Consider the following 18640-nt stretch of genomic DNA (forward strand, 5'->3'; position numbering starts at 1 on the left):
CTCTGTCTGTAGTACCTGGTAGCAGCGTTGCTGCAGCAGTTCTGATGTCTGTTTAGAACACTGGCTGGTCTTCACCTCGTGCTCCAGGGCCATGGTGTAGATGTACTGCAGAGGCATCATGTCCTGCAACAACAGTACAGTAAGAACCAGGTTATAGATATCATTTAAATACGTTATTTAGATATATTTCAGTTATATTAGAGATATTAGATATACAGTATTTCAGAGAATATGTAGAGAGAGTGGTGAAATGAATGAAATAATGTTTCTATGCAATACTTCAGAAAGTATTCATACCCCTTGACCTATTCCACATTTTGTTGTGTGAAAACATGTTTGTAGATTTTTTTGCAAAGTTATTGAAAATGAAAATGAAATATCTAATTTACAAAAGTATTCACACCCCTGAGTCAATACTTTGTAGATGCACCTTTGGCAGCAATTACAGCTGTGAGTCTTTCTGGGTAAGTCTCTAAGATCTTTCCACACCTGGATTGTGCAACATTTGCCCATTATGCTTTTCAAAATTCTTCAAGCTCTGTCGAATTGGTTGTTGATCATTGCTGGACAACCATTTTCAGGTCTTGCCATCAAGTAGATTTAAGTAGAAACTGTAACTCAGCCACTCAGGAACATTCACTGTCTTCTTGGTAAGCAACTCCAGTGTAAATTGATCTTCCAGTGTCTGTTGGATATAAAGCTGACTGAACCAGGTTTTCCTCTAGGATTTTGCCTGTGCTTAGCTCCATTCCGTTTCTTTTTAATCCTGAAAAACGCCCCAGTCCTTAGTGATCACAAGCGTACCCATAAGATGACGCAGCCACCACTATGTTTGAAAATATGGCGTGTGGTACTCAGCAATGTGCTGGATTGAATTTGCCCCAAACATAACACTTTGTATTCAGTACAAAAAGTGAATTGCTTTGCCAAATTTTTTGCAGTATTACGTTCGTGCCTTGTTGCAAACAGGATGCATGTTTTTGAATATTTGTATTCTGTACAAGCTTCCTTCTTTTCAAGCTGTCAATTAGGTTAGTATTGTGGAGTAACTACAATGTTGTTGATCCATCCTCAGTTTTGTCCTATCACAGCCATTAAACTCTGTAACTGTTTTAAAGTCACCATTGGCCTCATGGTGAAATCCCTGAGCGGTTTTCTTTCTCTCTGGCAACTGAGTTAGGAAGGACGCCTGTATCTTTGTAGTGACTGGGTGTATTGATACACCATCCAAAATGTAATTAATAACTTCACCATGCTCAAAGGGATATTCAAAGTTATTATATATATTTTTTACCCATCTACCAATAGATGCCCTTCTTTGTGAGGCATTGGAAAACCTCCCTGGTCTTTCTGGTTGAATCTGTGTTTGAAATTCACTGCTCAACTGAGGGACCTTACAGATAATTGTATGTGTGGGGTACAGAGATGAAGTAGTCATTCAAAAATCATGTTAAACACTATTATTGGACACAGAGTGAGTCCATGCAACTTATTATGTGACTTGTTAAGCACATTTTTACTCCTGAACTTATTTAGGATTGACATTTCAACTTTTCACTTTTAATTAATTATTTCTAAAAACATAATTCCACTTTGACATTATGGGATATTGTGTGTAGGCCAGAGACATTTAATCTATTTTAAATTCAGGCTGTAACACAACAAAATGTGCAAAAAGTCAAGGGGTGTGAATACTTTCTGAAGGCACTGTAATACATTTTATATTGGTAATTTAGCAGATGCTTTTATGCACATCGACTTTCAGTTCATTCCACTAAGGTAGCTAATATTAGGCCTAAAGAGTAATCTGATATGAATTGAATATGTTTCTATGCAATATTGTACACATCATCACATGTACAACCTACAGTATACAATACCATACACATGAGAGACAACAAAAGCATCCATACCTGCTGGGCCACACAGGACTTAGCTGTTTCTGCTGCCTTTATGATGTTCTTGGCAAACTCTTGCTCTGCAAACAGACCAGAATAAGTCAGTATGATGAAACATGTGATTGATTTTAGTACACACTAAATCAAACGTGGTTTCCATAGGTTTGGGTGTGATACCTGTCCATTTATTCCATTCCAGCCCAATGAGCCCTTCCTCCTATAGCTCTTCCCACCAGCCTCCACTGCATTCAACGGACCACTGTCCACAGTGGCTCAAACCTCTGACCACTGGCTCAGACCTATCCTTCTATGTTGACCACTTCCATTACATTAACATCCACAGTGGCTCAGACCTCTGACCACTGGCTCAGACCTTTCCCTCTATGTTGACCACTTCCCCTAAATGGTCACTCTGACCTCTCTCCATTTCCTATACACAGCTATCCAAACACAGGGCTGCTTGGCAGCACCTTGGTGAGCTGATCTCTTTGCCCTCCTACAGCACAGAACAGTGCAGTAAGGGTATACTACAGTACAGTATATAACAGTACATTACAGTACATAAGGCTACAGTACAGAGCAGAATAGTAGGCTGTCAATTCTCCTGCTGTGGCCTGGTTAATCTGCCCTGTAAACCCTGTAGTCTCTGTGGGGTTCCCCTGAGGGGAGTGGCTGGACCGCTCGATATTTTCCTCATTGGCTACCAACCATACAGATCTACTTTGTTGTTGTTATCACAGGGTAGGTTATACCGCTCCGTAATACCCTAACAGTGTGTCACGCCCTGGCTCTGGGGACTCTTAAATGTTGAGCCAGGGTGTGTAGTTTCTGTGTTGTGTTTATTTCTATGGTGAATATCTATAATGTGTAGAGCTATGTTGGCTGGTTTAGTTCCCAATCAGAGGCAGCTGTAGCTCGTTGTCTCTGATTGGGGACCATACTTAGGCAGCCTTTTGGCACCAGTCAGTTGTGGGATCTTGTTCCGTGTAAGGTATGTTGTTTGTATGCTACCGTGGACGTCACGTTTCGTTTGTTATTTTGTCGTGTGTTTAGTCGTTAATAAATATGAATGCATATCACGCTGCGCCTTGGTCCTTCTCGTTCATGAACGATCGTGACACAGTGTTTCTCAACCTAAGGGTTCACGGAACCAGTCGGTGATATCTTGTTGTTCCTGAAATGGTTAACTGAAAATTATTTTCTCTGATATCTTTTCAACCAGTTTCGCTCACTGGGAATGTAAACGGTCCCTATAACAGTCCTTGTAATACCTAAGTTCTACCACCAGAGGGTACTGTGGAAGATACTGTTTATCCATCCACACTGGGTTCAACCACAAGGTCTATTATCCTATTACAGGTGAGGAATAAACACACATTCTCTAATGGCAGGGTAGGCCTACTTTAGACTCTGTTGTCTTTTCCAGGAATAGAGTGACTGACTGCTAGTCTTTCCTAGGAGAAGAGTTACTGCAGTTCCATACCAGCAAAACAACTTTTTACAGAGGGATAAGAGAGCCTTTGGTGTTGTCCGAAAATTATTCTTGTTTATCTTATGTTTTGAGAAGGATACCTGTCTATGAATGCCAGAAACATGGTATATACTAAACATTTGGTACAGTGGCTTGTGAAAGTATTCACCCCCCTTGGCATATTTCCTATTTTGTTGCCTTACAACCTGGAATTAAAATGAATTTACACAACATGCCTACCACGTTGAAGATGCAAAATATGTTTTATTGTGAAACAAACAAGAAATAAGACAAAAAAACAGAACTTGAGCGTGCATAACTATTCACCCCCCCAAAGTCAATACTTTATAGAGCCACCTTTTGCAGTAATTACAGCTGCAAGTCTCTTGGGGTATGTCTCTATAAGCTTGGCACATCTAGCCACTGGGATTTTTGCCCATTCCTCAAGGCAAAACTGCTCCAGCTCCTTCAAGTTGGATGGGTTCCGCTGGTGTACAGCAATCCTTAAGTCATACCACAGATTCTCAATTGGATTGAGGTCTGGGCTGTGATTAGGCCATTCCAAGACATTTAAATGTTTCCCCTTAAACCACTCGAGTGTTGCTTTAGCAGTATGCTTAGGGTCATTGTCCTGCTGGAAGGTGAACCTCCGTCCCAGTCTCAAATCTCTGGAAGACTGAAACAGGTTACCCTCAAGAATTTCCCTGTATTATTCCAATCTCCAATCTCCGCTGTGGAGCTTTGCAGGTCCTTCAGGGTTATCTTTGGTCTCTTTGTTGCCTCTATGATTAATGCCCTCCTTGCCTGGTCCGTGAGTTTTGGTGGATGGCCTTCTCTTGGCAGGTTTGTTGTGGTGCCATATTCTTTCAATTTTTTAATAATGGATTTAATGGTGCTCCGTGGGATGTTCAAAGTTTGGGATATTTTTGTATAACCCAACCCTGATCTGTACTTCTCCACAACTTTGTCCCTGACCTGTTTGAAGAGCTCCTTGGTCTTCGTGGTGCAACTTGCTTGGTGGTGCCCCTTGCTTAATGGTGTTGCAGACTCTGGGGCCTTTCAGAACAGGTGTATATATACAGTGAGGGAAAAAAGTATTTGATCCCCTGCTGATTGTGTATGTTTGCCCACTGACAAAGACATGATCAGTCTATAATTTTAATGGTAGGTTTATTTGAACAGTGAGAGACAGAAAAACAACAAAAAAATCCAGAAAAACGCATGTCAAAAATGTTATAAATTTATTTGCATTTTAATGAGGGAAATAAGTATTTGACCCCTCTGCAAAACATGACTTAGTACTTGGTGGCAAAACCCTTGTTGGCAATCACAGAGGTCAGACGTTTCTTGTAGTTGGCCACCAGGTTTGCACACATCTCAGGAGGGATTTTGTTCCACTCCTCTTTGCAGATATTCTCCAAGTCATTAAGGTTTCGAGGCTGACGTTTGGCAACTCGAACCTTCAGCTCCCTCCACAGATTTTCTATGGGATTAAGGTCTGGAGACTGGCTAGGCCACTCCAGGACCTTAATGTGCTTCTTCTTGAGCCACTCCTTTGTTGCCTTGGCCGTGTGTTTTGGGTCATTGTCATGCTGGAATACCCATCCACGACCCATTTTCAATGCCCTGGCTGAGGGAGGGAGGTTCTCACCCAAGATTTGACGGTACATGGCCCCGTCCATCGTCCCTTTGATGCAGTGAAGTTGTCCTGTCCCCTTAGCAGAAAAACACCCCCAAAGCATTATGTTTCCACCTCCATGTTTGACGGTGGGGATGGTGTTCTTGGGGTCATAAGCATGCATTCCTCCTCCTCCAAACACGGTGAGTTGAGTTGATGCCAAAGAGCTCGATTTTGGTCTCATCTTACCACAACACTTTCACCCAGTTCTCCTCTGAATCATTCAGATGTTTATTGGCAAACTTCAGACGGCCCTGTGTATGTGCTTTCTTGAGCAGGGGGACCTTGCGGGCGCTGCAGGATTTCAGTGTCTTCACGGCGTAGTGTGTTACCAATTGTTTTCTTGGTGACTATGGGCCCAGCTGCCTTGAGATCATTGACAAGATCCTCCCGTGTAGTTCTGGGCTGATTCCTCACCGTTGTCATGATCATTGCAACTCCACAAGGAGAGATCTTGCATGGAGCCCCAGGCCGAGGGAGATTGACAGTTCTTTTGTGTTTCTTCCATTTGCAAATAATCGCACCAACTGTTGTCACCTTCTCACCAAGCTGCTTGGCGATGGTCTTGTAGCCCATTCCAGCCTTGTGTAGGTCTACAATCTTGTTCCTGACATCCTTGGAGAGCTCTTTGGTCTTGGCCATGGTGGAGAGTTTGGAATCTGATTGATTGATTGCTTCTGTGGACAGGTGTCTTTTATACAGGTAACAAGCTGAGATTAGGAGCACTCCCTTTAAGAGTGTGCTCCTAATCTCAGCTCGTTACCTGTATAAAAGACACCTGGGAGCCAGTAATCTTTCTGATTGAGAGGGGGTCAAATACTTATTTCCCTCATTAAAATGCAAATCAATTTATAACATTTTTGACATGCATTTTTTGGATTTTTGTTGTTGTTATTCTGTCTCTCACTGTTCAAATAAACCTACCATTAAAATGATAGACTAATCATTTCTTTGTCAGTGGGCAAACGTACAAAATCAGCAGGGGATCAAATACTTTTTTCCCTCACTGTACTGAGATCATGTGACATGTGACACTTAGATTGCACACAGGTGGACTTTATTTAACTAATTATGTGACTTCTGAAGGTAATTGGTTACACTTTTCCGTTATTTATTTTTTAGAATTTATTTGAAACAGGTTTTTTTTTTTATTTCACTTCACCAATTTGGACTATTTTGTGTATGTCCATTACATGAAATCCAAATAAAAATCCATTTAAATTACAGGTTGTAATACAACAAAATAGGAATAAACGCCAAGGGGGATGAATACTTTTGCAAGGCACTGTATGTGAACTATTTCATTTGTTTACATGCAAAGCACATGGTGTCACGACTTCCGCCGAAGTTGGTGCCTCTCCTTGTGCGGGTGGCTATCTGCGGTCGTCGTCACCGGTCTTCTAGCTACCACCGATCTACGTTTCTGTGTTCTATTTGTTTTGTCTTGATTGTACACACCTGGTTCCCATCACGTTATGATTATTTCCCTATTTAACCCTCTGGTTCCCTCATGGTTTTGTGCGTGATTGTTCTTTGTTTGGTGTTTATGATTGCTGTGAGCTGGTGTGGAATTTGTATTTGTTTCTTTCCGAGTTTTGTTAGTTTGTTAGTTAGTTTTTAGTTTGTCTGTTACTCAGTTCTGTGTCCTGCGCCTGACTCCGTCCTACCGCTGCACACTGACATCTGACACATGGTTTACATGCAAGCACATATTTACAAATATATGTGTTTGTGAATATGTTATACTTGTGTAGTTGTGTCCATCTGTTACTTTGAATGAGTCTGTACCACATTGCAGTGACACACTATGGGCCACGCCCTAATTTGAGATAGGTGCAATGAACTTTAATCCAATAAATTGTTTATGTCAATGTAGGATATGCAAATATGAATATGAGACAGACAGACTGAAAGACATACAAACTGACAAGCAGACAGACAGACACAGAAACAAAACACACCCACGTCTCCACTCACCCAGGCTGATTCTCTTTTCCATCCAGGCCAGCAGGTCCTTGGCATAGCGGCACCACATCTTGGCATACTGCAGGGCCAGCTCCACGCCTCCCTCACAGCGACACAGGGCCAGGTCCGCTTCCTGGGCTGAGAGTGAGTACATCAGCATCACTGCATATCCTCCCTACCTCACCCTGATAACACACAGACAGGAGGGCTTTTTACCCCAAAACACACACACACACACAACGGGGCAGTCTGGACCCCCACGGGGCGTCCAATACAGACCCCTCTCCCCCGATTCCCAGGGGAAAAGCTGGGCTCACGGGTATGCTTTGTGTTCCATACTATCAATAATGTGTAATCCGAATAATTTGTCATCCAAGAAACAACAACAAAGGAATAAAGGAGAATAGACAAAAAAGGGTATCTCCTATTTCTCAGTTCCGTGAGTTCATCAGAAACATAGCTCTGTTTCCACAACAGGTTTGTGGTTTAGCCAAACAAACTCTATGGAGAAGAGAGACTGAGAACGACTGGTCATCAGGGCTAGTCCTCAGAGTCCACTAGGTCCAAGTGCTGCTGTTGTGCACAGGGTCTCTGTCTCAGCACAAGTGGTCACAACTACACCAACACGGGTGGAGGTGTGGTCATAGGTTGGTCATCTCAAAGCATGCATAGCAAGAGGTCATCACGTGGGAAAATCTAAATGTCCCAAGGACATTCTCCTTTCCAGTCTAGACCAGCTGCTTCCAGGGCTAAACAGACAGAGGTGAAGAAAGGAAAAGAGAGAAAGGGATTGGCTGAGGGTCCCAAACAGGCTTTTTAGCTCCACCTCCTCTCCTCTCCCTGGCTCCTCCCCCCTCCAGCACCTGTTCTACCGCTCCCCTCCTCCGTCAGAGAGAGAGAGAAAGTGTGACGGTCTGAGAAGATCACCGTGGCAACTCCTCGGTGCCAGAGTGTTGTAATCAACATGGCAACATCGTGTGTTGTGGTTGTTATGGAAGTCAGGGTGTTGGTGTGACTGACAGCAGTCTGAAGTCAGCCAGCTGCTCTCTCGCTCCCTCTCTCTGTTGTCTTCCTCTCTGACTCACAGCGGATGGCGATGTGCAACAATCCTGCAACGCATGTCATGTGCTTTCTCCCTTCCTCTCCTTTCTACTCTCTCTTTTCCCCGGTCTCTCAGTCCTCTTTTTCCCCCTCACTCGTTCGCTTGCAACATCACCATCAGTAAGTACCCCTGTCCTTTCACTTCTTTGACCTGTCCACAGTCGAGCTGCATGCACAGAAATAGATCATTGGATCTATCAATACTGCACTCTTCTGACAAGTCTAATTCCTGTTTCACTTCTTCTTCTCCAACACAGATGTATTGTGTCCTACACTCCTCTCAGTTCCAAGAGTGAGAGCAGAGAAAATACTTTCCCACAGAGCATAGAACAGGCTTCTCTCTTGAAACAAGTAACTCCATGTCTGAGCAAAATCCACAAAAACGATTAAGACTTTCTGGCCGAGTGTTGTGCTGCGTTGACCTCTCTCTCTCGCTTGTTCCCTGTCTCCCTCTCTTGTGGGCACCCCTTCACACTTCCCTGTGCCACCTGTGTGTGTGTGTGTGTGTGCGTGCGTGTCCCCCCTCCCTCCACTCTGCCTGTGCTGGCTTCTGGGACTAGGGATTATCCAGAGAGGGCAGGTTCAGATTGTGGAGTGACAGGCTTTAAATCACAACAAGGTTTTACCTCCTGGTGTGTGTGTGACTGACAGACCCTGGTCAGGAGGACTATGAGGGTGGATGGGATGGGTTAGAGCTCGGCCCAAACTGATTATTGGTGCTCCTTCTTACAGCATTTTTTCTGTACATGATCTGTCTCTCCCCCCCTCTCCCAATCTCTCTTTCTCTCGCTTTCCCTTTCTGTCTCTCTGTCTCAGTTGAGAGAACTTCACAGCTGTAGGTTAGTGGAATTACAGTAGATCAGGAATATGTTACACAAGTGCAAGCACTAGTTAGTTACACAAGCTCCAAACTCAGTCCATACTGTTATTGACCCTTGACATCCACTAACACAGATCAACAACACAGTTGACACGCGCACATATACAATACAGGGATCAATCAATGTCAACCCAACGGGACTGACGACAGGCATTACAGAAAGCAGGCCACGGCACGGGCCACTCAACTCATCAGCCCTACCACCCTACCCCCACTGCTCGCCCCTATCCGCAGCCCCACCCCTCGCCCCTCCATTTGGCTTATTACAGATCAGCTCCAAACTGGTGGGGGGTAGCTGGGAGAATTTGGAATTGGGAAGAGTGGGTTGGGTTAGGGTGAGTGCAGGATACTGTATTAGATGTAACTGAATGAAGAGAGAGGAGGAGGGCACTCAGAGGGAAGGTATAGCTATATGCTTAGTAACATGGTAAAGAAGAGGTGCTCCGGGGTGAAGTTTCCCCTAAGTACAGATGTAGGATCAGCTTCCCCTCCCCCAATCCTAACCTTAATCATTAGTGGGGAAAATGTCAAACTGATCAAAAGATAGTTTTTGATTGTTTCAAATACATGCAACTTAAAAGTTATTAGGGAATCTTATTTGAGTCAGAAAAGGATGTTCATATGATAGGGAAGATATACAACAACTTGCAGAGAGCCTATCCAACTGACAATCTCTTAGAAAAAAATATAAACTATTGGAACCAAGACTTAAAAAGAACTGATGTTGGCACAAGATGGAGGGAAAGTTGGAGCATAACTAAATTACGGTAACACTTTACTTGACACCCAGCGTCATAACACGTTATGACACGGTCATAACCATGTCATAATGTCATAACAGCTGACATAACCTGTCATAATATGGTCATAACACTGGATTTAGACCTGTTGTGATATACTGTATATGACACCTACATAAGAGTGTCAAAACCCACAAAACCTACCACACAAGGCAAAACATTCCATTACACCATAGCCTACTTGTCAACAGTATGTTTATGTTGTATAACATTTTCTGAAATGGACCATATTAAACTATCATTGTAATTGCGCACACATTGATGTCAGACATGCACCTACCCCAATGCTCTATTTCTGATGACTGGGATGAATACAGGAGCAGATTTCAGGAGCAGGACAAGACACCCTCTTTTTGACTGATGACTGATATAATTAAGCAATAAAGCACGAGGGGGTGTGGTATATGGCCAATATACCACGGCTAAGGGCTGTTCTTACGCACAACGCAACGCAGAGTGCCTGGATAAAGCCCTTAGCCGTAGTATATTGGCCATATACCACAAACCCTCGAGGTGCCTTATTGCTATTATAAACTGGTTACCAACGTAATTAGAGCAGTGAAAATAAATGTTTTGTCATACCCGCGGTATACGGTCTGATATACCATGGCTGTCAGCCAATCAACATTCAGGGCTTGAACCACCCAGTTTATAAGGGAATGTATGTGATTGGCTTATACGATATTGCTGGTCATAACACTTTACTTGACAGTGTATTTTCTTAGTCCAAGTAAAGTGACAGGACGGTCATAATACTTTATGAGGGTGTCATCTTGTATTTTCTAGAAGTTATTGAAAATACTGTATGATGAAAAAAACATGACTGTAAAGAATTAATTACAACAACAACAAAGGACATAAGAAATACACTTTGAAACGAAAGGAAACTTCTTGGCAGGGAAAAAACTATTTGAAAAAATACGGGTTTTGACACTCTTATGTAGATGTCATTTACTGCATTATTTCATCACTCATTTTGAAAAAAACATATACTAAAAACTTGGAAATCAATCAATCCGCTATCATTAACATAATGGTAAAATGTATTTTTTTAAATATTGAAAGTGCGTGGGCTACGAATAGAATCAAAATGGTGCAGTTTCAGGCCATGTGGCAGAAAGTGATGCGGGGGCTGGAGATTGGGGTGTGTGCTTGTGGTTGTGGGCAGGTGGGATGTAGTTGATGTTTGTATGATGTTGTTTGTATGTGTATATTTTGTATTGTTTATAAAATCAAAAATCAAAATCGTAAAAAAATCAAATAGATCAGCATCTAGGGGCAACTTCACCCTACACCAAGAAGAGGTGCCTGTCTGGTGCGCTGCAGTAGGTGACGTGAGGCCTTCCGTGGCGTGCAGCACAGTGACTAGGCACGGCTCCAGGATGTTTCCATTCTAATGTCTTATTTAAACACTGCTCTACGTAATCCTTAATCTCCATTGGGCGACGTGTGTCTGTGTCCATGGAATTGGGGTTAATGGGGTCAAAGGACATCCCTACATACATACACAGTTCCTTGAGAAACAAGTGGGCTGTGTTCAGTATGGGGAAAACGTTTCAGAGCATTGTGAATAAAAAAAAAAAACACAGTTTTTCAGTTTCCATTGCATAATGTTTTGCTACGTTGTGTCCTACTGAACACGACCCTGGTCTAACACGTCCCCCTCTCATTCCTATTTCCCCATCATCTCACTAGTCTTCCTTTCTGTCTCCTTTGTAGTTTGCTTTGTCTCTCAGCCTGAACAATGCTCTTTTCAATCTTCACTCTGTGCTCACTCTTCCCTTCTGTCTGTTTCTCTCTTTTCTCTCCCTTTACAGAAAAATCTGATGATTTCACATGTCACACGTGAAACTATGTGGTTTTGGAACACTTCACATGTGATGATATTTCACGAGGTTTCTCGTCTGGATTTTCACATGATCACATAACCTTTCACATGTGGATTAACATTTCACATGACGCCCTGCAGACAAAATGCGTCGTTAGGATGTCGCCGGAACATCACGAAATTGCTGCAGTGTTTTCAACGTACATATTTGACACACTTTGACATACATGATTACATTGTGTACGTTTACTAATACAGTAATTATTATTCAACATGTCCTCACGTGGGATTTGAACTCACAACCTCTTGGTTCACGGCATTCCGATCTTCCTGCTACGCCACCATGTCTGTGTCAATGACTGATTTCACCTGTATTCCTACATTGGACTTCATAGTAAATCTCAGCTTTGTATAATACACTCAAGAAAAACTATTATATTTATCATAGTGATTCAGGAGTAACATTAAAACAGAATAATATACCCCATCAACATTAGACAACTATACAGAAAAACCCTCAAATTGCTGAAATAAATAAATGAAATCAATGATGAGAGAATAGTCAGATTAATTTATAACTAAAATAACAGTGCAGATGGCACTCCTTTGCTAAGTGCAGAGCTGTATTATAGGTAATGAATGTGTAGGGGACTTCTGAGAATGCTACAGAGTTAGTGGCGCAGCAGAAAGATCACCATAACCCAAATCCCAGGTGGGGTCATATTGAGAAGTCAGTACTAAGCGATCATGTCAAATGTAATCATATTGTCATTGATTTTTTAAAATTACACTTTTTTAGCCGATCAGCGTACCAGTTACCTTAAAACCCCCATACCATTTCATTACTTCCCTTAACTGTTCACATGTTGAGCTGAAATGTTCACATGAAAAGAAAAGAGACATGAGGTCATATGTTCACACGTATTCAATATAGAGTTCACGTGTTAAAGCCACCTTTTCACGTGAGGAGAATACCATGTTTTCACCTCACATGTGGAATTTGCCTAACTCTCACATGTGGAATTGCATTTAAAAACGTTCAAATGTTGTCACGTGTATTTTGATGGTATCACATGTTGACATTTTTGCATCCCCATGATGTCACATTTATTTTACATGAGATCATGTTTTCACATGTGCTTAAATGTTTTCACGTGTAGTTTCATGTTATCACGTTTCTTTAACATGTTGTCACGTTATCATATTAACTTCACATAAGATCACGTGATCACGTGAAAATCGTGGGTTTTCCGTAAGGGATCTCTTTTTCCCCATCCCTCTCTATCTCTCCCTTTCTCCTTCACTCCCACATTTCTCCCTTCCCCTCTCATTCCGCTACCTCTATCTCCTTCTCTCTCATCCCTTCCTTCCCCTCTTCCTCCCTCCCTCTCTCTCCTGTTTGATGGATATGTCTGAGGGGTAAACTAGAGAGCATCTGTCTGCAGCTCTAAGCCTCTCTCTCCCCACCCTCTCCAGTCTTCTCCTAATCTCGTTAACACGAGGCAATTAGCGCCACCGGCTAATTACACAGGTTGAATAGGTGGAAATGAACCACCGTGACTGGCTGTCACCACACTAGTCCCGCCCACATCACTTAGGGATTGGCTCTCGTCTGGTGTCAATCACGCAGGTTGAAGCGGAGGAGATTAACCACCGTGACTGGCCATCACCACACTAGTCCCGCCCACCTCACTTAGTCATAGTCTCATACCCCACCTGGCTCTTGTCTAGTGTCAATCACTCAGGTTGAAGAGGGGTAGATTAAAAGCCACCTAAAGACCTAGTCATGATTCCTGCATGTATACAAACCCTATAACCAAAATACAGGTATCGGGTCTGTGTGAATGGTTCTCAGATTTTTTGCAGGGAAATTCATTAACACTTTCATTATTTAACACCTCCCTGATTTGAAATGCAAACAGCCCCCATGGTTTAATAAAACCCCCCAACCCTCCCAATTTGCCAGTTACCAACTGATATGTATAAAAGGGGTAAATAAGAGGCTGTTTGAAACAAACATAGCCTCATATAAGGGGCTGGTCATATAAACATTGCCTTCTGTTTTTTGCAGGTAACATACAGTACCACATCTTCTGTCTGAAATGGGTCAGGAACATATGGAGCTGGTGATAGAGATCTGGAGGCTAGTGACCTTCAACACATTACAACCATAACCCCTGACCTCTACTTACCGCTGGCTGGAATGTAATGCAATCTCTCTTAGCCTTTACAAATGCCCTGCTGCACACCATGGATACTGAAGTCTAGCCTAAACCACAAGGGTTTGCACACGTTACCATCTGGGCTCGAACCTGGGTCTCCTGCGTGCTACCTGCCTCTTAGCCTGCTGAGCGATGGCCTTAGTAGGTTTATGCTGTGGGCGCTAATGCAAGTCGTCATGTCTCTGGCAAGGTTACTCATCACGCTGAACTAACGAAGCACCTCCGTTACTCACACCAGGGTTGGGGTCAATTCGAGTCAGTCCATTCCAAGTGATTTGAATTTAAATAAAAAAATGGAAAAACACACATGCATACAACATTCTGTAGAATCACTTTGTGACATCTGCTGACGTAAAAAGGGCTTTATAAATACATTTGATTTGATTTGATTGCAAACATACCTGATAGACCTCCATCTTTGTCATCACCATCTTGGGGGTAGCCATCCTCACACTGCAGGGCAGAATACAGACCATTACATAGAGAAATGGATTTGGAGATAGGACGATACACACTGTACTTCATATCAGTAGAATATGAGCAGAACCTAAGTTTAAATGATTCCCCTGTTGGCTAGTACAAACAATACCAAAAGTATAAAAACAATAGAGCACCAGGCTAGAAAGCAATGTGATTGATTGACAGAGATAACGTAGTAATGATTGATTGATTTGTTTGTTTTTAGGCTGGGTATCTGTAAAGCACTTTGTGACAACTGCTGGTATAAAAAGGGCTTTATAAAGTAATGTTGATTAGTTGCTTGATTGATTGATAGGACTGCTCCCCCACCGTCACATGATCCAGCTCAGTGTTGTCTGTGGTTTCCGTAGAGACGGTCTCAGCGATGGACTGGGAGTCAGGGTCTGGAAACATCTCCTCTACAGTGCTGATGGATCAGAGGGCAGATACATGTTATAATGGCTTTATGAAGCCTTCGTAAACCCTTTATAATGCCTAGATGCTTCACAAATTATTTATGAGCAAATTCATACTATACTTAACAAAAATTTAAACACAACATGCAACAATTTCAACGATTTTACTGAGTTACAGTTCAAATAAGGAAATCAGTCAATTGAAATAAATTCATTAGGCCCTAATCTATGGATTTCACATGACTGGGCAGGGGCCACTTCGGAGCCAGGCCTGCCCACTGGGGAGCCAGACCCAGCCAATCAGAATTAGTTTTCCCCCACAAATAGAAATACTCCTCAGCACCTCCCCACCCCCCTCAGACGATCCCGCCGGTGAAGAAGCCGGATGTGGAGTTCCTGGGCTGCCGTGGTTGTGAGGCCGGTTGGACGTGGCTTTTGGTAGAGAAATGAACATTACATTTTCTGACAACAGCTCTTGTGGACATTCCTGCCGTCAGCATACCAATTGCACGCTCCCTCAAAACTTGAGACATCTGTGGCATTGTGTTGTGTGACAAAACTGCACATTTTAGAGTGGCCTTTTATTGTCCCCTGCACAAGGTGCACCTGTGTAATGATCATGCTGTTTAATTAATCAGCTTCTTGATATGCCACACGTGTCAGCTGGATGGATTATCTTGGCAAAGGAGAAAAACTCACTAACAGGGATGTAAACAAATGTGTGCACAACATTTTAGAGAAATAAGCTTTTTCTGTGTATGGAACATTTCTGGGATATTTTATTTCAGCTAATGAAACATGGGACCAACACTTTACATGTTGCGTTTATATTTTTGTTCTGTATATATAAAAGGTATTACTTTCAGGTCCTTACATCTGGCGCATTGCCAAATGCGACATAACCCCTTTTCCACCCTCTATATAGCATTGCAATTGCTTATGAATGATTTATGAAGCAGCTGTGAAAGCATTATGAAGGGTTATGAAGGCTTCATAAGGCCTTACAAGTTGTTGTTACTCTTAAATAGGACCTTTCAAACTAAGTTATGTACACATAGATGTAAGAGGAAGAATATACTCGGTTTATAATCTCACGTAGGTACACACTTCCTCTCTCTGGCAACTAGTAGCAGACAATACCCCCCCCCCGACTTACTATGACTGTGATATGTGATTGTCTCACCTAGCTACCTTAAGATGAATGCACTAACTGTAGTCGCTCTGCATAAGAGAGTCTGCTAAATGACTAAAATGTAAAACATGTAAAGGTGTTCTGAATGGTGGACTGATTATAATGTGGAGGGAGACAATGGTTATAAGTGTACATGATGAGTGAATCTTAAAGTCAGACTTACGAGTTGACCAAAGAGAGTTCAAAATTATCGAAGTCCCGGAAGATCTCGCTGTAGCGCTTGGTCTCTGATTTGTTGGGGACCTTCACATCTGGGATAAAAGATAGATGACAAACGTGAGCAAGATGTTCACTTTATCTTTCTTTTTTCATAAAATAAATATTACACACAAACACACAAGTTGAAATTGCTTTTTTCAGCTCCCAAAAAGCGATCTGTAAAAAAAAAAAGCTTACAAAATATCTTCTATTTTTAGAAATAACTAATAAAAGGGGTAAACCAACAGCCAACACCCAGTCGTAAAACACTGTGCGAGGAAATAAAGACGTGTGTGGGTTTGAACAGTGGTGGTGGTGGTGGAGGCCTCAGATGTGTGATTGTATGTTTGTGTAAAAGGCATTAGTTCACCAGCCTCTGGTGAAAAACATATATCACTGTCGGTCACCCATTAAAACACACTAAGTACTGCTGAGATGGCTCAAAATGGAACGACAGACGAGCATATTTTCTTTTTATATAACATCTAATATGGGAAGGAATGCAAATGAACTGAGAAAAAGAGAAATGCAACTCCAACAAAGGGGTTCTGTTCATTTGATACACATTAATTTCCTAGCCTGGTTAGGCCAGACTGAATGCTGTGCTCACTACTGAGAGCAGCGTTCAGTCTGGTTTAACCAGGCTATGCATTTACAGTACATGACTCGGCTGGGGAAAATACAGGTTGATGACACCCAAAACTGATCGATTGCACATTAACCCTGAGTGAACTACAACCTAATGCTGTAGTCTCTCTCAACAGACGTTTGTGGGCTAGCATCATGTGCTGAGACTGCATGAGGCTAAAAACCTATAGGAACCTGTTACAGTTGAAGCTGACTGTGTTTCACTTTCAGGGCAGTTAACATGCAAAAACACTCAACTCCCAGTTTTAACAGATGTAGATTTTTTTTTAAATCTCTCTCTCTCTCTCTCTCGCTGTCTCCATTTAGGTCAACCACATCCTGCTTGTGATGTGTGTCATGTTTTGCTCAGAAGACACAAAGTCCTTGTTTTTCACCTTAGCAGAGTTCTGTTCACATGGCAGTAGAATACAGGTAAGAGATAGTAGAACTGTACACAACCAAGCTCTGCCAAAGTTCAGCTCTATAGCGCAAATTAAATTTAAAAGCAATGTTCCCACGTTCGCGGAGACTGTATTCACAGTAAAAGCTGCATATGTCGGCTCAATCAGAAATTGCCTTGAAATATTAAGCGAGCTATAGAGCTGAACTTCGGCAACATGGATTGAATCGAGCCCTTACTCTAACAGAAAGCAGGGCCTACTGTGCATGTCAGAGTTCTAGAGGGAGATCGAGAGTGGGTTCAAATAGTATTTGTTTTCCTTCAAACTATTTTCTCTTAAATGATGGAGACTGACGTCCCTGACTTGATGGTTTCAAGAGCTTAATAAAAGATTATACAGTACCAGTCAAAAGTTTGGACACACCTACTCATTCAAAGGTTTTCCTTATTTTTACTATTTTCTACATTGTAGAATAATAGTGAAGACATCCAAACAATAAAATAACACATTTGGAATCATGTAGTGACCAAAGAAGTTTTAAACAAATCAAAATATATTTTATATGAGATTCTTCAAATAGCCACCCTTTGCCTTGATGACAGCTTTGCACACTCTTGGCATTCTCTCAACCAGCTTCACCTGGAATGCTTTTCCAATAGTCTTTAAGGAGTTCCCACATATGCTTAGCACTTGTTGGCTGCTTTTCCTTCACTCTGCTGTCCGTCTCATCTCAAACCATCTCAATTGGGTTGAGGTTGGGGTATTGTGGAGGCCAGGTCATCTGATGCAGCACTCCATCACTCTCCTTCTTGGTCAAATAGCCCTTACACAGCCTGGAGGTGTGTTGGGTCATTGTCCTGTTGATTAACAAATTATAGTCCCACTAAGTGCAAACCAGATGGGATGGCGTATCGCTGCAGAATGCTGTGGTAGCCATGCTGGTTAAGTGTGCCTTGAATTCTAAATAAATCACAGACAGTGTCACCAGCAAAGCACCCCCACACCATAACACCTCCTCCTCCATGCTTTACGGTGGGAACTACACATGCGGAGATCATCCGTTCACCCACAATGCGTCTCAGAAAGACACAGCGGTTGAAAACAAATATCTCAAATTTTGACTCCAGACCAAAGGACAACTTTCCACCGGTCTAATGTCCATTGCTCGTGTTTCTTGGCCCAAGCAGGTCTCTTCTTCTTATTGGTGTCCTTTAGTAGTGGTTTCTTTGCAGCAATTCGACCATGAAGGCCTGATTCACACAGTCCCCTCTGAACAATTGATGTTGAGATGTGTCTGTTACTTGAACTCTGTGAAGCATTTATTTGGGCTGCAATTTCTGAGGCTGGTAACTCTAATGAACTTATCCTCTGCAGCAGAGGTAACTCTGGGTCTTCCATTCCTGTGGCGGTCCTCATGAGAGCCAGTTTCATCATAGCGCTTGATGGTTTTTGTGACTGCACTTGAAGAAACTTTCAAAGTTCTTGAAATGTTCCGTATTGACTG

The 18640-nt window shown here is 42.3% G+C and overlaps 1 protein-coding gene across 2 annotated transcripts in view; it reads right to left on the minus strand.

Annotated features, from left to right (window-relative positions):
- gmip (GEM interacting protein) overlaps positions 1-18640 on the minus strand; it is a 51139-nt gene that overhangs the window by 17920 nt on the left and 14579 nt on the right. For both annotated transcript variants that reach the window (XM_084145759.1, XM_084145760.1), the window contains 6 exons: positions 16074-16161; positions 14633-14729; positions 14245-14296; positions 7025-7150; positions 1914-1978; positions 16-123 (listed from right to left, as the gene is read on the minus strand). In XM_084145759.1, the coding sequence (XP_084001885.1) occupies positions 16-123; positions 1914-1978; positions 7025-7150; positions 14245-14296; positions 14633-14729; positions 16074-16161 (536 nt within the window). The remainder of the gene's footprint in view (positions 1-15; positions 124-1913; positions 1979-7024; positions 7151-14244; positions 14297-14632; positions 14730-16073; positions 16162-18640) is intronic.

Source organism: Coregonus lavaretus (genome assembly GCF_964263955.1).
Source record: "Coregonus lavaretus genome assembly, chromosome: 28".
NCBI classification, from domain to species: domain Eukaryota; kingdom Metazoa; phylum Chordata; class Actinopteri; order Salmoniformes; family Salmonidae; genus Coregonus; species Coregonus lavaretus.